The 22521-nt window shown below is 38.0% G+C and overlaps 2 protein-coding genes across 22 annotated transcripts in view; one reads left to right on the plus strand and one right to left on the minus strand.

The window, feature by feature from the left end:
- Stt3B (catalytic subunit 3B of the oligosaccharyltransferase complex) overlaps positions 1-19639 on the plus strand; it is a 31603-nt gene extending 11964 nt beyond the window's left edge. For 2 of the 20 annotated variants that reach the window (XR_013883497.1, XR_013883513.1), the window contains exons 21-29: positions 329-442; positions 13159-13247; positions 14630-14736; positions 15108-15248; positions 15585-15669; positions 16590-16641; positions 17182-17473; positions 17779-17849; positions 18110-19639. Coding sequence is in view for 2 of the 20 variants with exons in the window: in XM_080175236.1 (XP_080031362.1) it covers positions 329-442; positions 13159-13247; positions 14630-14736; positions 15108-15248; positions 15585-15669; positions 16590-16641; positions 17182-17195 (602 nt within the window). In the remaining 18 variants the exon portion in view is untranslated. Of the gene's footprint in view, positions 1-328; positions 443-13158; positions 13248-14629; positions 14737-15107; positions 15249-15584; positions 15670-16589; positions 16642-17181; positions 17632-17714; positions 17850-18109 lie in introns of those variants that run through there. The other 18 variants (XR_013883505.1, XR_013883515.1, XM_080175236.1 and 15 more) reach the window with 16 other exon arrangements.
- The window catches only part of LOC145330604 (hrp65 protein-like), a 118245-nt gene that overhangs the window by 24179 nt on the left and 71545 nt on the right, over positions 1-22521 (minus strand). The gene's annotated exons all lie outside the window — the stretch shown is intronic.

The following is a 22521-nucleotide window of genomic DNA, read 5'->3' on the forward strand; positions in this document are numbered from 1 at the left end:
GAATGGGGGAACTGATTAAATTTTCGTTGTTTGCGAGATATTTACGGACAAACAAAGAAAACCTTATTTATTGGGACTTTTGAAATATTTTTTTCTTTCTCAAATTGTCACATTTATGTTTGTAAATTCTTTATTTCCGCCTTGCTGTTTATGCTTTTATAGCAAGTACATACGACCTAGCAATCATTTTTATATGTCTTAGTAGCAAAGTCTAAGCTTTTGATCATATCATAATTTTGACAATGACAAGCAGGGGGGGCTCTCATTTGACCACATGAGTTATTTTGATGGAGATGTCCTCTTTTAACAAACTAATACAATATTTTAGTTGATAATAACACGTGGAATAACAGTCACATTGCTCTGGTGGGAAAAGCCATGTCTAGCAACGAATCAGCTGCCTATGAAATTATGACGGAATTGGATGTCGACTATGTCTTAGGTAAAATATAAATTTTATAGGTACATAAAATAATAGATACTAATGATATATAAAGATAAGTACCTAGGAAAAACCAGCCAAAAAAAATATTTGGAAGATTATGTCATACAAAAAAATTCCTATAAAAGGGGGATGTGGAAAATAACCATTTGGGCAGGGGGGGGGGGTTTACTCGAGAACCCTTAGAGCTAGAGGGAGCTAATTTTGGATATAAGCTTCTATGGGGCCAAAGTTACTTTTAAAATTATCGTCGACCCCCCACCCCCCCCCCAAAAAAATTTTTTTTTGGGGGGGGGCGGGTGGATTATACTATAGGATGTTTCTCATGAACGACTTGAGATAAATGGAGCAAACCTTGGGATACAAGTTTTGTAGGCCTATATTTGATTTTAGAATTATCGTTGACCACCCACCCACCCCAAAACCCCTAATTTGGGGGGGGGGCGGGTGAATTATACTATATGGTGTTTCTTATAAACAACTTGAGATAAATGGAGCAAACCTTGGGATACAAGTTTTGTAGGCCTATATTTGATTTTAGAATTATCGTTGACCACCCACCCACCCCAAAACCCCTAATTTGGGGGGGGGGGGGGGCGGGTGAATTATACTATAGGGTGTTTCTCATAAACGACTTGAGATAAATGGAGCAAACCTTGGGATACAAGTTTTGTAGGCCTATATTTGATTTTAGAATTATCGTTGACCACCCACCCACCCCAAAACCCCTAATTTGGGGGGGGGGCGGGTGAATTATACTATATGGTGTTTCTTATAAACAACTTGAGATAAATGGAGCAAACCTTGGGATACAAGTTTTGTAGGCCTATATTTGATTTTAGAATTATCGTTGACCACCCACCCACCCCAAAACCCCTAATTTGGGGGGGGGGGGGGCGGGTGAATTATACTATAGGGTGTTTCTCATAAACGACTTGAGATAAATGGAGCAAACCTTGGGATACAAGTTTTGTAGGCCTATATTTGATTTTAGAATTATCGTTGACCACCCACCCACCCCAAAACCCCTAATTTGGGGGGGGGGGGGGCCGGTGAATTATACTATAGGGTGTTTCTCATAAACGACTTGAGATAAATGGAGCAAACCTTAGGATACAAGTTTTGTAGGCCTATATTTGATTTTAGAATTTTCGTTGACCACCCACCCACCCCAAAACCCCTAATTTGGGGGGGGGGGGGCGGGTGAATTATACTATAGGGTGTTTCTCATAAACGACTTGAGATAAATGGAGCAAACCTTAGGATACAAGTTTTGTAGGCCTATATTTGATTTTATAATTATCGTTGACCACCCACTCACCCCCAAACCCCTAATTTTTTTTTGGGGGGGGGGGGGGGGGCGGGTGGATTATACTATAGGGTGTTTCTCATAAACAACTTGCAGCAATTTTATTTTGGGTGCTACTCCCTTAGTTTTAGAGATAATTGGATGAAATCTTTTGGGCTGGGTCACTAATTACCCCAACTATTGGTATCTTTAAAAAAACGGCTGCGAGACCGCCGCTCCCGCCGCCCGCCGCCATTTACCGCCGCCACCAAAAAATTTTTTTAATTTTATTTCTCGCTGAATTAGGCAATTTGGAATCATTTGAGACCATGATATTTTTTTCTAAAATTTTTCGCCTTACAAGCAACCCTGCGGGGGATTTAGTCATTTTTTCAAATTCTCGAAAAAAATAACATGGTCTCAAATGATTCCAAATTGCCTAATTCGGCGAGAAATGCAATAAAAAAATTTTTTTTTGTGGCGGCTGTAAACGGCTGCGGGCGGCGGGAGCGGCGGTCCCGCCGCCATTTTTTTTAAAAGATACCAATAGTTGGGGTAAGGGGGGGGTAAGTTTTGCCACTTTCGCGTAATCAGTGTTGTGTGGGCTAGGTATTGATCTGAGATTATAGGTTATTTAGGATAAAAGTTTACTTTTGGGTAGTAGTTCACGGAAATTTAATCATTTTTTGAATAGGTCTCCAGGTTCAGGTGCTGCAGGCTGGAAGGTCGTTTCTGGACAGGTAAAAAAAAATTAAAAATTTTGTTTGAAGAGTTAGAGAGCAACTTATAAAACAAAATGTGCTTCTTTTTGAATGTTATTAACATATCTGCAGAAAAAATTAAAATCGGCCTCCAGGTTCGGGTGCTGGAGGCCTCCAGGTATACTCTGGACAGGTAAAAATTAAAATTTCTAATTTGAAGAGTTACAGGTACACTTATAAAACAAAATATGCATCTTTTTGGATGTTATCATCATATTTGCAGAAAAATTTAAAATCGGCCTCCAGGTTCAGGTGCTGCAGGCCTCCAGGTTCACTCTGGACAGGTAAAAATTAAAATTTCTTATTTGAAGAGTTACAGGTACACTTATTAAACCAAATATGCATCTTTTTGAATGTTATCATCATATTTACAGAAAAATTAACAATCGGCCTCCAGGTTCAGGTGCTGCAGGCCTCCAGGTACACTCTGGACAAGTAAAAATTAAAATTTTTTATTTAAAGAGTTACAGGTACACTTATAAAACAAAATATGTATCTTTTTGGATGTTATAATCATATTTGCAGAAAAATTTAAAATTGGCTTCCAGGTTCAGGTGCTGCAGGCCTCCAGGTACACATCTTAAATTAAAATTTTTTATTTGAAGAGTTACAGGTACACTTATAAAACAAAATATGCATCTTTTTGGATGTTATTATCAAATTTGCAGAAAAATTAAAATTGGCTTCCAGGTTCAGGTGCTGCAGGCCTCCAGGTTACTCTGGACAGGTAAAAATTAAAATTTTTTATTTAAGAGTTACAGGTACACTTATAAAACAAAGTATGCATCTTTTTGGATGTTATCATCATATTTACAGAAAAATTTAAAATTCGCCTCCAGGTTCAGGTGCTGCAGGCCTCCAGGTTCACTCTGGACAGGTAAAACTTAAAATTTCTTATTTAGGTATTTTTTTATATTAGAGGAAAGGTTTCTAAATAGAAAATTGTTAAAATATAATAAAATAGCAAAATTTATCAAGTAAACCTTCTATTTGTGTTCCAGGCAGGCTCTGGTGGCCTCCAGGAGCCTGCAGGATAGCTAATAATCTTAATACATAATTTTTGAATTTAGAGAAAAGGTTATAAAATAGGAAATGGTTAAATATCATTATCAAATAAAATACATATTATTTAATGTCCCTAGATGTGCTTTAGACAGGCTAAAGGTGGCCTTCATGAGACTGCTGGACAGGTTTAAAAAATTAATTTTATATTTTTTTTATTTAGATGAAAGGTTTGAGTTATGCTCCAGACAGGATCAAGGTGGCCTCCAGGTGCCAGCTAGATAGATCTGAAGTATTTATTACTTTTTGTTTGTGTATGGTTTTCAACCCATATGCAAAATATAATTCTGTCTCAGATATAATATTACAGATACTCAGAATGGGGAATGCAATTTCTATAGGATTCAGATTATAAAGTATAGATGCTGGTGAAATAATATTAAAATTACTATTGAGAGAGGTTAATTTTATCCAGATGTCATCCAGAGCTACAGATTCTCCTTCCAGGTTAGTAAAATATAAAGAATATGAATTGGATAGTCAATCCATGTATCAAAGAGAAAGGCAAGGATGCATGACACATCCAAAAAGATGCATATTTGGTTTAATAAGTGTACCTGTAACTCTTCAAATAAGAAATTTTAATTTTTACCTGTCCAGAGTGTACCTGGAGGCCAATTATCATTTTTTCTTCAAATATGGTAATAACATCTAAAAAGATGCATATTTTGTTTAATAAGTGTACCTGTAACTCTTCAAATAAATAATTTTAATTTTTACCTGTCCAGAGTGTACCTGGAGGCCTGCAGCACCTGAACCTGGAAGCCGATTTTAAATTTTTCTGCAAATATTATTATAACATCCAAAAAGATGCATATTTTGTATAATAAGTGTACCTGTAACTCTTCAAATAAAATTTTTTAATTTTTACCTGTCCCGAGTGTACCTTGAGGCCTGCAGCACCTGAACCTGGAGGCTGATTTTAAATTTTTCTGCAAATATGATGATAACATCCAAAAAGATGCATATTTTGTTTTATAAGTGTACCTGTAACTCTTTAAATAAAAAAATTTAATTTTTACCAGTCCAGAGTATACCTGGAGGCCTGCAGCACCTGAACCTGGAAGCCAATTTTGAATTTTTCTGCAAATATGATGATAACATCCAAAAAGATGCATATTTTGTTTTATAAGTGTACCTGTAACTCTTTAATTAAAAAAATTTAATTTTTACCTGTCCAGAGTGTACCTGGAGGCCTGCAGCACCTGAACCTCTGAACCTGGAGGCCGATTTTAAATTTTTCTGCAAATATGATAATAACATTCAAAAAGATGCTTATTTGGTTTAATAAGTGTACCTGAAACTCTTCAAATAAAAAATTTTAATTTTTACCTGTTTAGAGTGTACCTGGAGGCCTGCAGCACCTGAACCTGGAGGCCGATTGTTAATTTTTTTGCAAATATGATGATAACATCCAAAAAGATGCATATTTTGTTTTATAAGTGTACCTCTAACTCTTCAAATAAGAAATTTTATTTTTTACCTGTCCAGAGTGAACCTGGAGGCCTGCAGCACCTGAACCTGGAGGCCGATTGTCATTTTTTTCTTCAAATATGGTAATAACATCCAAAAACACGCATATTTGGTTTTATAAGTGTACCTCTAACTCTTCAAATAAAAGTTTTTAATTTTTACCTGTCCAGAGTGAACCTGGAGACCTGCAGCACCTGAACCTGGAGGCCGATTTTAATTTTTTCTGCAGATATGTTAATAACATTCAAAAAGAAGCATATTTTGTTTTATAAGTTGCTCTCTAACTCTTCAAACAAATTTTTTTTTAAATTTTTACCTGTCCAGAAACGACCTTCCAGCCTGCAGCACCTGAACCTGGAGACCTATTCAAAAAATGATTAAATTTCCGTGAACTACTACCCAAAAGTAAACTTTTATCCTAAATAACCTATAATCTCAGATCAATACCTAGCCCACACAACACTGATTACGCGAAAGTGGCAAAACTTACCCCCCCCCTTAGTGACCCAGCCCAAAAGATTTCATCCAATTATCTCTAAAACTAAGGGAGTAGCACCCAAAATAAAAGTCGAAACAAAATTGTAAGTAAAGGGGGGAGGGGGGAAATGTGGTGACTCGTCACACGACATACCAGCAATTTTATTTTGGGTGCTACGACCTTAGTTTTAGAGATAATTGGATGAAATCTTTTGGGCTGGGTCACTAATTACCCCAACTACTGGTATCTTTAAAAAAAAACGGCTGCGTGACCGCCGCTCCCGCCGCCCGCCGCAATTTACCGCCGCCACCAAAAAAATTTTTTTTATTGCATTTCTCGCCGAATTAGGCAATTTGGAATCATTTGAGACCATGTTATTTTTTTCAAAAATTTTTCGCCTTACAAGCAACCCTGTGGGGGATTTAGTCATTTTTTTCAAATTCTCGAAAAAAAATAACATGGTCTCAAATGATTCCAAATTGCCTAATTCAGCAAGAAATGCAATAAAATTTTTTTTTTGTGGCGGCTGTAAACGGCGGCGGGAGCGGCGGTCCCGCCGCCGTTTTTTTTTAAAGATACCAATAGTTGGGGTAATTAGTGACCCAGCCCAAAAGATTTCTCCAATTATCTCTAAAACTAAGGGAGTAGCACCCAAAATAAAAGTCGAAACAAAATTGTAAGTAAAGGGGGGGGGGGGGAAATGTGGTGACTCGTCACACGACATACCAGCAATTTTATTTTGGGTGCTACTCCCTTAGTTTTAGAGATAATTGGATGAAATCTTTTGGGCTGGGTCACTAATTACCCCAACTACTGGTATCTTTAAAAAAAACGGCTGCGAGACCGCCGCTCCCGCCGCCCGCCGCCATTTACCGCCGCCACCAAAAAAATTTTTTTTATTGCATTTCTCGCTGAATTAGGCAATTTGGAATCATTTGAGACCATGTTATTTTTTTCAAAAATTTTTCGCCTCACAAGCAACCCTGCGGGGGATTTAGTCATTTTTTTAAAATTCTCGAAAAAAATAACATGGTCTCAAATGATTCCAAATTGCCTAATTCAGCGAGAAATGCAATAAAAAAAATTTTTTTGTGGCGGCTGTAAACGGCTGCGAGCGGCGGGAGCAGCGGTCCCGCCACCGTTTTTTTTAAAAGATACCAATAGTTGGGGTAATTACTGACCCAGCCCAAAAGATTTCATCCAATTATCTCTAAAACTAAGGGAGTAGCACCCAAAATAAAAGTCGAAACAAAATTGTAAGTATTGGGGGGGGGGGGGGGGGGGAAATGTGGTGACTTGTCACACGACATACCAGCAATTTTATTTTGGGTGCTACGACCTTAGTTTTAGAGATAATTGGATGAAATCTTTTGGGCTGGGTCACCAATTACCCCAACTACTGGTATCTTTAAAAAAAACGGCTGCGTGACCGCCGCTCCCGCCGCCCCCCGCCATTTACCGCCACCACAAAAAAAAAAAAATTTTATTGCATTTCTCGCCGAATTAGGCAATTTGGAATCATTTGAGACCATGTTATTTTTTTCAAAAATTTTTCGCCTTCCAAGCAACCCTGCGGGGGATTTAGTCATTTTTTTCAAATTCTCAAAAAAAATAACAAGGTCTCAAATGATTCCAAATTGCCTAATTCGGCGAGAAATGCATTAAAAGAATTTTTTTGGTGGCGGCGGTAAATGGCGAGGGGCTTCGGCGGGAGCGGCGGTCACGCAGCCGTTTTTTTTAAAGATACCAGTAGTTGGGGTAATTAGTGACCCAGCCCAAAAGATTTTATCCAATTATCTCTAAAACTAAGGTCGTAGCACCCAAAATAAAATTGCTGGTATGTCGTGTGACGAGTCACCACATTTCCCCCCCCCCCTTTACTTACAATTTTGTTTAGACTTTTATTTATTTGCCACCGTTTACAGCCACCACAAAAAAAAATTTTTTTTTTGCATTTCTCGCTGAATTAGGCAATTTGAAATCATTTGAGACCATGTTATTTTTTTCGAGAATTTGAAAAAAATGACTAAATCCCCCACAAGGTTGCTTGTAAGCAAAAAAATAACATGGTCTCAAATGATTCCAAATTGCCTAATTCAGCGAGAAATGCAATAAAAAATTTTTTTTGGTGGCTGCTGTAAACGGCGGCGGGCGGCGGGAGCGGCGGTCCCGCCGCCGTTTTTTTTAAAAGATACCAATAGTTGGGGTAATTAGTGACCCAGCCCAAAAGATTTCATCCAATTATCTCTAAAACTAAGGGAGTAGCACCCAAAATAAAAGTCGAAACAAAATTGTAAGTAAAGGGGGGGGGGGGAAATGTGGTGACTCGTCACACGACATACCAGCAATTTTATTTTGGGTGCTACGACCTTAGTTTTAGAGATAATTGGATGAAATCTTTTGGGCTGGGTCACTAATTACCCCAACTATTGGTATCTTTAAAAAAAATGGCTGCGTGACCGCCGCTCCCGCCATTTACCGCCGCCACCAAAAAATTTTTTTTAATGCATTTCTCGCCGAATTGGGCAATTTGGAATCATTTGAGACCATGTTATTTTTTTGCTTACAAGCAACCTTGTGGGGGATTTAGTCATTTTTTTCAAATTCTCGAAAAAAATAACATGGTCTCAAATGATTTCAAATTGCCTAATTCAGCGAGAAATGCAAAAAAAAATTTTTTTTTTGTGGTGGCTGTAAACGGTGGCAAATAAATAAAAGTCTAAACAAAATTGTAAGTAAAGGGGGGGGGGGAAATGTGGTGACTCGTCACACGACATACCAGCAATTTTATTTTGGGTGCTACGACCTTAGTTTTAGAGATAATTGGATAAAATCTTTTGGGCTGGGTCACTAATTACCCCAACTACTGGTATCTTTAAAAAAAACGGCTGCGTGACCGCCGCTCCCGCCGAAGCCCCTCGCCATTTACCGCCGCCACCAAAAAAATTCTTTTAATGCATTTCTCGCCGAATTAGGCAATTTGGAATCATTTGAGACCTTGTTATTTTTTTTGAGAATTTGAAAAAAATGACTAAATCCCCCGCAGGGTTGCTTGGAAGGCGAAAAATTTTTGAAAAAAATAACATGGTCTCAAATGATTCCAAATTGCCTAATTCGGCGAGAAATGCAATAAAATTTTTTTTTTTTTGTGGTGGCGGTAAATGGCGGGGGGCGGCGGGAGCGGCGGTCACGCAGCCGTTTTTTTAAAGATACCAGTAGTTGGGGTAATTGGTGACCCAGCCCAAAAGATTTCATCCAATTATCTCTAAAACTAAGGTCGTAGCACCCAAAATAAAATTGCTGGTATGTCGTGTGACCAGTCACCACATTTCCCCCCCCCCCTTTACTTAAAATTTTGTTTCGACTTTATTTTGGGTGCTACTCCCTTAGTTTTAGAGATAATTGGATGAAATCTTTTGGGCTGGGTCACTAATTACCGTTTACAGCCGCCACAAAAAAATTTTTTTATTGCATTTCTCGCCGAATTAGGCAATTTGGAATCATTTGAGACCATATTATTTTTTTCGAGAATTTGAAAAAAATGACAAAATCCCCCGCAGGGTTGCTTGTAAGGCGAAAAATTTTTGAAAAAAATAACATAGTCTCAAATGATTCCAAATTGCCTAATTCAGCGAGAAATGCAATAAAAAATTTTTTTTTTATGGCGGCGGGCGGCGGGAGCGGCGGTCTCGCAGCCGTTTTTTTTTAAAGATACCAGTAGTTGGGGTAATTAGTGACCCAGCCCAAAAGATTTCATCCAATTATCTCTAAAACTAAGGTCGTAGCACCCAAAATAAAATTGGTGGTATGTCGTGTGACGAGTCACCACATTTTTGCATTTTGCATTTCTCCCTGAATTAGGCAATTTGGAATCATTTGAGACCATGTTATTTTTTTCGAGAATTTGAAAAAAATGACTAAATCCCCCACAGGGTTGCTTGTAAGGCGAAAAATTTTTGAAAAAAGTAACATGGTCTCAAATGATTCCAAATTGCCTAATTCGGCGAGAAATGCAATAAAAAAAAATTTTTTGGTGGCGGCGGTAAATGGCGGCGGGAGCGGCGGTCACGCAGCCGGTTATTTTAAAGATACCAGTAGTTGGGGTAATTAGTGACCCAGCCCAAAAGACTTCATCCAATTATCTCTAAAACTAAGGTCGTAGCACCCAAAATAAAATTGCTGGTATGTCGTGTGACGAGTCACCACATTTCCCCCCCCCCCCCCCCTTTACTTACAATTTTGTTTCAATTTATTTTGGGTGCTACTCCCTTAGTTTTAGAGATAATTGGATGAAATCTTTTGGGCTGGGTCACTAATTACCCCAACTATTGGTATCTTTTTAAAAAAACGGCGGCGGGACCGCCGCTCCCGCCGCCCGCCGCCGTTTACAGCCGCCACAAAAAAATTTTTTTTATTGCATTTCTCGCTGAATTAGGCAATTTGGAATCATTTGAGACCATGTTATTTTTTCGAGAATTTGAAAAAAAATGACTAAATCCACCACAGGGTTGCTTATAAGGCGAAAAATTTTTGAAAAAAATAACATGGTCTCAAATAATTCCAAATTGCCTAATTCGGCGAGAAATGCAATAAAAAATTTTTTTTTGTGGCGGCGGTAAATGGCGGGGGGCGGCGGGAGCGGCGGTCACGCAGCCGTTTTTTTAAAAGATACCAGTAGTTGGGGTAATTAGTGACCCAGCCCAAAAGATTTCATCCAATTATCTCTAAAACTAAGGTCGTAGCACCCAAAATAAAATTGCTGGTATGTCGTGTGACAAGTCACCACATTTCCCCCCCCCCTTTACTTACAATTTTGTTTCGACTTTTATTTTGGGTGCTACTCCCTTAGTTTTAGAGATAATTGGATGAAATCTTTTGGGCTGGGTCACTAATTACCCCAACTATTGGTATCTTTTAAAAAAAACGGCGGCGGGACCGCCGCTCCCGCCGCCCGCAGCCGTTTACAGTCGCCACAAAAAAAAAAATTTTATTGCATTTCTAGCCGAATTAGGCAATTTGGAATCATTTGAGACCATGTTATTTTTTTCGAGAATTTGAAAAAAATGACTAAATCCCCCGCAGGGTTGCTTGTAAGGCAAAAAATTTTTGAAAAAAATAACATGGTCTCAAATGATTCCAAATTGCCTAATTCAGCGAGAAATGCAATAAAAAAAATTTTTTTGGTGGCGGCGGTAAATGGCGGCGGGCGGCGGGAGCGGCGGTCTCGCAGCCGTTTTTTTAAAGATACCAGTAGTTGGGGTAATTAGTGACCCAGCCCAAAAGATTTCATCCAATTATCTCTAAAACTAAGGTCGTAGCACCCAAAATAAAATTGCTGGTATGTCGTGTGACGAGTCACCACATTTCCCCCCCCCCCCCTTTACTTACAATTTTGTTTCGACTTTTATTTTGGGTGCTACTCCCTTAGTTTTAGAGATAATTGGATGAAATCTTTTGGGCTGGGTCACTAATTACCCCAACTATTGGTATCTTTTAAAAAAACGGCAGCGGGACCGCCGCTCCCGCCGCCCGCCGCTGTTTACAGCCGCCACAAAAAAAAAAATTTTTATTGCATTTCTCGCTGAATTAGGCAATTTGGAATCATTTGAGACCATGTTATTTTTTTTCGAGAATTTGAAAAAAATTACTAAATCCCCCACAGGGTTGCTTGTAAGGCGAAAAATTTTTGAAAAAAATAACTTGGTCTCAAATGATTCCAAATTGCCTAATTCGGCGAGAAATGCAATAAAAAATTTTTTTTTGGTGGCGGCGGGCGGCGGGAGCGGCGGTCACGCAGCCGTTTTTTTAAAAGATACCAGTAGTTGGGGTAATTAGTGACCCAGCCCAAAAGATTTCATCCAATTATCTCTAAAACTAAGGTCGTAGCACCCAAAATAAAATTGCTGGTATGTCGTGTGACGAGTCACCACATTTCCCCCCCCCCCTTTACTTACAATTTTGTTTCGACTTTTATTTTGGGTGCTACTCCCTTAGTTTTAGAGATAATTGGATGAAATCTTTTGGGCTGGGTCACTAATTACCCCAACTATTGGTATCTTTTTAAAAAAACGGCGGCGGGACCGCCGCTCCCGCCGCCCGCAGCCGTTTACAGCCGCCACAAAAAAAAATTTTTATTGCATTTCTCGCCGAATTAGGTTATTTGGAATCATTTGAGACCATGTTATTTTTTTCGAGAATTTGAAAAAAAACGGCAGCGGGACCGCCGCTCCCGCCGCCCGCCGCTGTTTACAGCCGCCACAAAAAAAAAAAAAATTTTATTGCATTTCTCGCTGAATTAGGCAATTTGGAATCATTTGAGACCATGTTATTTTTTTTCGAGAATTTGAAAAAAATTACTAAATCCCCCGCAGGGTTGCTTGTAAGGCAAAAAATTTTTGAAAAAAATAACATGGTCTCAAATGATTCCAAATTGCCTAATTCAGCGAGAAATGCAATAAAAAAAAATTTTTTGGTGGCGGCGGTAAATGGCGGCGGGCGGCGGGAGCGGCGGTCTCGCAGCCGTTTTTTTAAAGATACCAATAGTTGGGGTAATTAGTTACCCAGCCCAAAAGATTTCATCCAATTATCTCTAAAACTAAGGGAGTAGCACCCAAAATAAAATTGCTGCAAGTCGTTTATGAGAAACACCCTATAGTATAATCCACCTGCCCCCCCCCCCCAAAAAAAAAAATTAGGGGTTTGGGGGTGAGTGGGTGGTCAACGATAATTATAAAATCAAATATAGGCCTACAAAACTTGTATCCTAAGGTTTGCTCCATTTATCTCAAGTCGTTTATGAGAAACACCCTATAGTATAATTCACCCCCCCCCCCCCAAATTAGGGGTTTTGGGGTGGGTGGGTGGTCAACAAAAATTCTAAAATCAAATATAGGCCTACAAAACTTGTATCCTAAGGTTTGCTCTATTTATCTCAAGTCGTTTATGAGAAACACCCTATAGTATAATTCACCCCCCCCCCCCCCCACCCAAATTAGGGGTTTTGGGGTGGGTGGGTGGTCAACGATAATTCTAAAATCAAATATAGGCCTACAAAACTTGTATCCCAAGGTTTGCTCCATTTATCTCAAGTCATTTATGAGAAACATCCTATAGTATAATCCACCCGCCCCCCCCCAAAAAAAAAAAAATTTGGGGGGGGGGGGGTGGGGGGTCGACGATAATTTTAAAAGTAACTTTGGCCCCATAGAAGCTTATATCCAATATTAGCTCCCTCTAGCTCTAAGGGTTCTCGAGTAAACCCCCCCCCCCCCTGCCCAAATGGTTATTTTCCACATCCCCCTTATATTTTTCATCATAAAACTTTAAGTTCATTAAGTTTTCTAAATGAGATAACGTGCCTTAAAAACTGTGTGTACATTTACTAAATCTTTTACAGAAATGTTTTTTTAACTGGAATCGTACATCAATTTGTCGTCCAACGTCTTATCCTACATATCCCTGAATCCATGCCAAAAAGTGACAAAAAAATTGTTTTGTCTTCATTCAAAATTTATTTTTTATTCATATTTTAAAAAAATATGAATAAGTTGGTAGATTTCAGCCGATTTTAGTAAATTTTTTCCCCGGCATTAGCAGATAATTGCCAAACAATAAAAAAAGCAAAAGTTTTCATGTTTACTAATCTTGTTTTCAGTTATTTTCGGTGGAGTTATTGGATATTCTGGTGACGATATCAACAAGTTCTTGTGGATGGTCAGAATTGCTGAGGGAGAACATCCACAGGTAAGAGTCGTTTACTTAATAGATTGCAGGGTTTCGGATCCGCATTGATTGTATGCGGAACCCTAATAGATTGAATGATTAGCCATAGTATAAACCTAGAACGTCATGGAGTAGGTTGAGACACTTGCAAATTATTACCTTACTATTGCGGGAAAAACAGGTGTCCCAAAGGTGTCTTTTTTTTATATTGCGTATTGGGACCAAATACACAACATGCGAGGGGGACAGATCAATTGATTCATTTGATAATAATATCTCAGTTGAATACATCCACGCAACTTCCCCTGGTTGTGTAAGAAGGGGATTATTGAGTAAGTTTGAATACTTAATAGTCACGTACATCATATCAGTACTTTCCTTATCCCAAGCTCCTCTTCGGTGAGCGTCATTCATTACGGTGACTTAATTTGGGACACCTGCCATACTCGGCGAGGGTGAGGTAATATGAGTAGCTCTCATGAGATAGCGGGTCAAGTCATCATGTTCTTGAACGTGGTGCTTGATAGGCTAGCCCTAGTGGCTATACAAAAATGTCTCAGCCTACTCCATGACTACTTAAGTCCAAACCCTAAGAGACTATGGCTTATCAATCAATAATAATATCTCCCCCTCCCCACCTCAAAGATTATAAACTCATACCATTTGTAATTTTATATTATAAAAGGATTAATGAAGGTTAATTGATTTATCACTAATCTCTGAAGCCCCTTGGAAAAGACGAAATTATTTTTGTGTTGACTTTGGTGTTTTCATGTAAATTGATGAGATACAACACCATGCAAGATTCTTGTTTTGAATTCCGCGTCCCGTATGAATATGCAAAGACCCACCATACCTTACTTAGTTTAAATAACCTTTTCATGGCATTATTATTAGTGATGGCAATCCGTCGAATTTTTGGGCCGGATTCGGATTCCGAACTCTTAAAGAATCCGTCAAAAAAAGTGGCGGATTCCGGATTCTTAATTTTGACGGATTCCGGATTCGGATTCCGGATTCTAGCAATATTTGAAAAGGATTTTTTTTTTAAATTAAAAAATTAAGTGCTACATATGTCCTAAAAATCAATGTTCTTGGTGTTCTCTATAATTCACTTCCGAGAGTCGAACCAGATTTTAAAAGATATTATATATAATGATGAAAATCTTTGCCTTCAAAGAGGAGGAGTTGAAAGAAAAAACTCAAGACGCTAATTTTACCCTACCAATTAAGAATCCGGAATCCGCTATTAAAAAACGGATTCCGGATTCGGATTCCAAAATTGGCCAAAAATTAGGCGGATTCCGGATACGGATTGCCATCCCTAAAATAATTGCAAATGTTAATTTAAACAATCCTTAAGTTTTCAAATATATATGTACATAAACTCCTTTTTCTTTTAGAATATCAAGGAAAGTGATTATTTTACGGAGCGTGGCGAATTTCGCGTTGATGCCGAGGGCTCACCCACTCTTCTCAACTGTCTCATGTACAAACTTTCTTATTACAGGTATTTATAGATAGATGGATATTTTGATGGATATGTAAAAAACCGTATAACAGATATACAGAAGGATTAATATATAAAAGACAGACTGACATATAAACTGACTACATTGAAACGGACACAGAGATAGTCAGATATACGGATATTAAAATTCTGGAATAACAAAGGATATATCATAAATATCAAGAAGAATAGACTACCCAATAAAAGTTATACAGGCTAGCCTCCATGCTTTGCACTCTTGCAGGAATAGGAATTCAAAGTGTTAAATCACACATGCAAAAAAATAAAGCTTATTGCTTCTGAATCCCAACTTTAGAGAATCAAGGCTACATACATACAAAAAGTGAATTTATAGAAAACCATTTTTTAAGGTTTGGCGAGCTTAAGATGGACTATCGCAGCCCCGCAGGGTTCGACAGGACTAGGAACGCTGTCATTGGGCACAAGAACTTCGACCTAACCTACCTAGAAGAGGCGTACACAACAGAAAGGTGGCTGGTTAGAATTTATAGGTATGCATTTTTTTTTTTGGGGGGGGGGGCTGGTGGAGTGGAAGCGCTTCTATGTGTACTAAAAAAAAAATTTGGAGATCGTTATAGTCGATTTCGATTTAGAGGGTGGAGGTAGCCTTCTCTAAAATAGATTTATTAGGGGGGGGGGGGGGGATCGTACCCACCTCACATTAGCCTAAAACCTTACATGAAAATGGGAACTGTGACAATTATGGTATGAGATTGACCAGCCGTTTTTAAGATCCCAGTATACATACAAACAGAAAAACATCCTGTTGCTTTGTTTAATGTTTTAAATATAAGATGAGAACTAATCTTGTAATCTACAATTTTTAGGGTGAAGAAGCCAGATGAATTTAACCGCCCCAGAATACCCTATTCAGATAGGATCATCAAAACTAAAAATTTTCCCTCTAAAAAGGTATTAATGTAATATTTTTAAATAATACTTTACAGGATTAAAACCGGTTTTGACTTATATTGAAAAATCATGTATCGTATCGTATTACAGAAAAATTTCCATGAATTATAAAGTAAAAATAAGAAAATTAATGCTAGTTCTGTTGGTTAGAGCCTCTGGACACTTAAGGTCAACAAATTTGGAATTAATTTTAAAATTTTTCATTTTACAGACCGTAGAAAGCTGTCTACAATACGATGCGATAAATAACTATTTTAGTATGGCTCCTAATCCAGGCTTTCTTAGGTTCTTTTCAGGGGTGTATATTCTGCACAAGATAAATTTTTTCCCCTGCTGCAAATTTTTTATATTTTTTTCCCTCCTAGTTTTTTCCAGCAAGGATGGGGATAAAAAGGAAAAATATTTTCAGAGCTCTTTATTTTATTCATATTATGCCCCCTTCCTCATATTTTTTTGTTTTTTTTTCACCAAATTTTACATTCCCAAGTATATACTTTTTATTTTTTTCTACCACCCACCCAACCCCCCTTCAGCCGTGTCAAATTTGCAGAATATACACCCCTGGTTCTTTTCATTCAAAGGGGTAAGAAGTGGATAGTAAAATAGCCTAAAACCATACCAGGGCTTAGATATATATAAAAGTCTAGCCTGAACCTATGCGAAGTTACATAAGAAAGGAGAGCTTTATCGGTTCAGATTTGAAATCCTGAGCTTCTGACAAAAACTCTTTTTATTTATAAAAGTTAAGCGGATTCGTCCCTGGCCCCAAGAGGTAATTAAAAAAAATCGGAGACCACTTATTTTGGGGTTAGAGTGTCCTATCTATAGCCAAAAACCACCACAGGACCAGGACAGACAGACATCGTTCTACTTTGTATTATAGATTGTAATTCCTATTAAAATACCTAAAATATTTTTAGACTTCTAAGAGAAAGCGTGGTGTAATCAAGTCTAGACCTGTTGTTGTTAAAGGTAATTATTGAATCGTCCTACACAGTTCAAATCAAGCACATAGATTTTCTTAGCAGATAGGTATCATTTGGTAAGCGTAGCGAATGCGCTTGACTTTGCAGCAGTGTCTTTGTGTCCCGGCCTCGAACTTAACACCTCCCCGACGACATTTACAAGTTATGTGTATTACTGGTTTTGCTATTGCTGAATACTAAAAGAATCCCGCTGCAAATACTTGCTGCGCCCCTAGCATCTAAGGGAGTGATGACAAAAGATAAACATAAAATTATCCTAGGACCTTAGTGAAGTCGATTACTTAATCGGTTCATTCGTTAGCTACATCCTGACGAATAGACAAAAATCGTCGCTACTTAAATAAAATAAAACTAGAGGCTCCGCAACCCCCCCCCCCCCCCTGCCTCTAGAGGCACTTTAGTTGAGGAGGGACAAATTTGGATGTTACGGGTGTCATTTTTTCCTTCAATATAGACACACAGAAAGATAGATAGATTTCCTGTTACTTTTATATAAGTATTATATTTTATTAAATTTTCATTTTAGGATCCAGATCGTAGGCAATAAGAATTAGAAAATCCGAACTAGTGGTTCCTGTCGTTATCAAAAGTAACTTTATCACATTAGATTTCATAGCTGTTATAGTACTACTGTCACAGAATGACGTCATTATGTCCGATTGTAATTTAATTAAAGCTCTAAAATGGCAATTACTTTTTACCTCTATTTAAAATGTTTAATATTTAACGTTGAAAGAATGTGTTAAAATTGTGAATTTTGGATTTAGATGATTATTTAATTTTCCCCCCAATTATTTTTGGTAGCTTTAAATTCTTTGGTATGTTTATTAATTTATCTGCTGATGATCGACCCCTCCACCAAGAAAAATATACAAGATAAAAACTAATAAAATACAAATGTAGAGCTTTTTTAAACATGAAATATTTATATGTTTTATACGTCTTTTTTAATAAATAAACATTAAAAGACAAAAAATGTACATATATTTATGTTGATTTAAGATTAGTTTTTGGGGGATTTTTACTAAATAATTAATTTATTAATTGTAATACTCTTAGTTAATAAGCAAATAGAATCTAAGAGTATAGTTTTTTTTCTTCAATTTTTTCTCCAAATTCTTAGGCACAGTTTTCTATATTTTTTTTATTTATTAGATGTTGTATTGCATTCCTAGTTGTGGAAAGAAGTTTTCTGTAAAATAAATAGTACATTTAATTGGGACGTCCAAGCATTTTTTTGGCGGGATGAGGGAAAATGGTAGTCGAAGAGAAAGAAATTGGGGGGTAAAAATACACTTTCGAAACTTTTGGTATGCCATAACTACCCAAATAATTAAACAATTTTTTAGAATTTTGTTTGGTGAGTTCTTACCCCTTCATCCCCTCCCCTCAGACGTTAGTATCATTTTCTACCACGTAGTTTTGTGAAATTAAATTTACTTTTTATTTTTTAGAATATTCTTTCCTTAACTTTCTTTAGTGTGTTTGTTCTTGTATGAAAATTAGGCAAAAAAACAACTAAATTTGGTGATTCCTGGCATTTTATGATTTGGGGGGGATGTGCTAATATATTTTTATTTGGTGTTTTAATTTTGTGTCATGATCGAAAGATGTGGAAATCTAAAAATAATTTTTTTTGGGAGGGGGATTAACTCCCCCCACTTCTTTTCGAATAAGAACATTCCCCATTCACATATGTATGAACCAAATCATTTTTTGGCCTTTTGCCTTTTTTTCTCGTAGTTTTTTGTTAATTCTGTGATTTTATTATGATTTAATTATTATTGTTTTATTAAATTGTGTATAAAATAATTTGTTGATATGCTTATAATATTATAATAAGATCATTTCAAGCATTTTTTCATGATATAAAAAGGCATGTTTTTTATTTATTTATCTTACACAAGAAAAATTTTAAATTATGATATGACAGTTTGCAATTATCCAAAGTAGTAAGCTTTTTGGTCTTTAGGTAAGTATCTCGCTATTTGCTAAAAATCTTATATGGTTCTTCATAACACTGAAGGTTTTTAACTATTTGGGGGGAGGGTATCTCCACCCTCCCAAAAAATGTTAACCCTTAAAATAATTTTTTTTTAAAATTTTCGTATAAACATTTTTTTCTTTTTAAAACTTCGATTTAAAATGGGGATATGGACTTCTCACCCCCTTAAAGAATAAATATATTTTGTTTTTTCCAATAATTTTAGTAACAACTTAATCCGAGACCATCCAGTAACCTAAAATTGAGAACTCGATCAGTTAAGAGATTGGCGAGATCATAACATAGAAACATAAAAAAAAACCTTACTACTTTATATAATAGAATACTATGGAAAATTAATGGAAAACAAAAAAGCCTATTTTTCTTGATACATAATAAGTTGTTTATGTTTTTACACTACTTTTGTATAATTCATACAGAATTTTGTTTAAGTCCTTACATGGCTTTTAAAATCAAAATATTGGATCAATCATATTATATAAAGTATTTTTTTGTCTGTAGCTTAAGATTTTGAAAAATACTGAACTGAATGAGTTTTCTTTTTTAAGGGAAGATTCATGTAAGTCCCATGATGGAGTATAAGACTGTTATTTTTGAATAGATTCAAACAATTTTGTTTTTAGATGGTTCTAGGTTTTCTTTACCCCCTCTCATACAATTATAATACAGAGCCCCTGTGCAATAGGGGCGCAGCCGCTAGTTTGTAAATTAAAATGAAGCCATATTATTACTTTAAACAAGGACGTTTAGGAACTCGAGTTGCGAGATAATAACAAGCTAATGACAATATTAGTGAAAAGAACAATATATTAATTTTGAGAACTGAAGGACAAACGGAACAGCTCTTGTTGAAGAGTAGCTGCATAACTTTTTAAAAAATGATGGGGTTAAAACTAATTTAGCATTTAGTAACATTAAAAACACGTTATTTTTTATCACAATAAGATGTTATGTTTTTCAAATAAATACACAATCAAAACATTTGTTCTTTTTTTACAAGTAAAGATTTCGTATACTTAAGATTAGTCTGTTACCTTCCAGGTAGGGAGGGGACATTGAGCTGTTAATTACAAAAGTTCCCAAAGTTTTATAACAACGTTTTTATTTATTCGTTGGTTTGACAACTTTTGAGGACTTTCAAATAATTTTTATTGATTGGTTTGTAAGTTTATTATCCAAACGTTTCAACCACTAGTTGTTATATACAAAAGGGTTAATTTTGTGTAACATCGTTGGGGATGAATATGAATCAATTTATCGGCCATTGCCTTATCCCTAGTTACCTTGTCAGGTCAGGAGAAGGTTTTTCTTTCGACTTTAAGTTATCGTTCAAGGTATTTAGTGCAAGGTTGCATGTCTGCTTATGTGGTATTCGGCAACCGTGAGCCATGCCTATGGCACCCCTGACCGGGGTTCGGGGAAGGGCCACAGGCCCTCCCCCGAGTCCTGGGGAAGGGGTCTGCCGACCCCCTCCCTATGCCTTAAATTAATGATTGAATCTGACAAGCTTTATTATGGTTAAGCTGCATTGTTAATTCCCCCCACCCTTTCCAGGGATGGGGGATCATTATTGCCCAAACTGACTATTGTATATGTATTATAATGCTTTTATGTTATGATTATTTATTCCTATCTGTGTAATTATTGTTTGTTGTATATAGCTTTAGTACTCTTTAGACCTTCAATAAAGTGACAACTGAAATAGATGTTGATTATTATCTAGTGAATGCTAGAGAAGCGTAGCTTCTCTATAGTAAGGTGTCCACGTCTGTTCACACTGCCGTAATCTAATTGAACTCCGGTGTCTGCCATTTATCCTCGGCGGATACCACAACTTTTGGTGACAGCTGTGTGACATTACGGCAAACCACAAGTGTAGAGCAGACGCGCAGCTGAGGCTAAGGTACTCCCAGCAGTGAAACTGGCAAAACTGACACAAGCAACCTGAATTACCCACCCTGGATAGCAAGGTCTAACTCTGCATCCGGCAGTTGTGGAAGTGAAACAGCGAAACTTGACGGAGAACCGCGAGAAGCGCCGACATCTAACGGAGAATTGGGCGCTCAAAAGGCTGAAACAGGCCTGCGGACTGGCTGAAACACGCCAAATAAGTGCAAACGGCTGAAACTAGGCCAACCTTACTGCAAGAGATAGCAGGATCCGAACCAGCGGCGCTAGCAGGACGGGACATTCCCTGCCGCCATCAGCCGGATTTGGATCAGCGGCGCTAGCAGGACGGGACATTCCCTGCCGCCGATAGGCTGAAACACGCCACATAGCTGCGAGCTGCGAGCCAACATACGAGTGTAGTGCACCAAAGCAGAGAAAACTACGTCAACTCCAAGTATCCTGAGAGGCTACAACGCAGCCACCCATCTAGAAAAGCAGATATTATATCACATTGTAGGGATTACCACCCTAGTGTGATGGTTAAACAATAGATTTATGAGCAAAGATTGGCAAACAATTTGTTGTGTATTGTGATAAAACTAAAAATAGAACAGGCTTGGATTTGTTGTGTATTGTGATAACAACTAAAAATAGAACGGGTTTGGTAAACAAATCTGTTATGTATTGTGATAAGGACAAAAATAGAAGCTAGATGTAATATAACAATGCCCTGATAAACAATCTAACCACCCCAAGCCTACAGCACAACAAAAATACACCCCTTATTCCAGAGGAAAGGGAGGGGCCCACTCTCCATTTAAGGAAATACAATCAAGGTGACATAACAGATAAGCCTAGGATTAAGGAGAAAGGGCACCATTACCTCATCACACAGTTACCTCAAACCCACAGCACTCCCCCCTTCCTCACAGGGGGAACGGACGGATTTACCCCGTCCCCTCACGCGCTTCCCCCCTCCTACCCACACTTGACTAAGTCCGCCCACGGTGTGGAGCTAGTGACCGGGAACACAGAGCGCCATTTACGGGTCGCGCAACGGAGTGCGGAAATATCATAAAATTCAACGGACAAAGAGGACCAATGAGAGAGCGAGTTGAGGGATAAGTGCGTGTTTTACCTGTGTGCGCGGATTTGACGGTGCGTAAGCGCGTTGCAAGGACAGGAGATTTCACGCACACACACACACACCGGAGCAGAGCTACTCCATAGCATCTAACAGAGGTATTTTTAGAAAGATAAAGAATTACAAGCTTCTCCCTCCTATCTATAGTGTGATAAAGGAAAACCAAATCAGTTCCTGACAGCAGTTCAGACCCTCAACACCTATCTACCCCTACCAGCCTACTCTACAACCTCAGAATCCAACTAGTGATAAGTACAGCTAAGTTATATCTTTGTAACTAAACTACCAACCTAGTGATAAAACAGTGTTGGCTGTTAGGCTAGAAAGCCTCAAGTGACAAACCATTTATAATATTGCCTTATATCATTGTGTCCCGCCGTTGAACCGTTGACCCGATGGAACAACCGCAAGCGCCAGGAGGCGACCAAGCCCCAGGATGGCTCCAGGATGACCCTCAGCCGGCTCCAGCCGAGTACCGCAAGCTGATGCTGAGTAACCTGCCGGAGTATAGAGGACCGCCCAAGCAATCTTGGAGCTCCCACATCCGCAGACTCGAGATGTCATGGGCGGCTTACCGCGTGCCGCCCCATGACTCCCTCAACCGCCGCAACGCCCTTTTACTGTCACTGGTAGGGCAAGCGGCGGAAATGGCTTCTCATCTGTTTGGCGAGGCAGGCCAAGCCTTGACCTACGAACAGGTCAAGGCCGAGTGTGAAATGTTATTTCGTCCCGCCTTTGAATCCCAGACGCTTAAACAAGCGTTTAGGGATTACAGGCAACACTCGACAGAACCTATACAAGCATACATATCAACAAAGTGTGCCTTG

This window comes from Acartia tonsa, chromosome 10 (genome assembly GCF_053477335.1).
Source record: "Acartia tonsa isolate MP-2025a chromosome 10, ASM5347733v1, whole genome shotgun sequence".
NCBI classification, from domain to species: Eukaryota; Metazoa; Arthropoda; class Copepoda; order Calanoida; family Acartiidae; genus Acartia; species Acartia tonsa.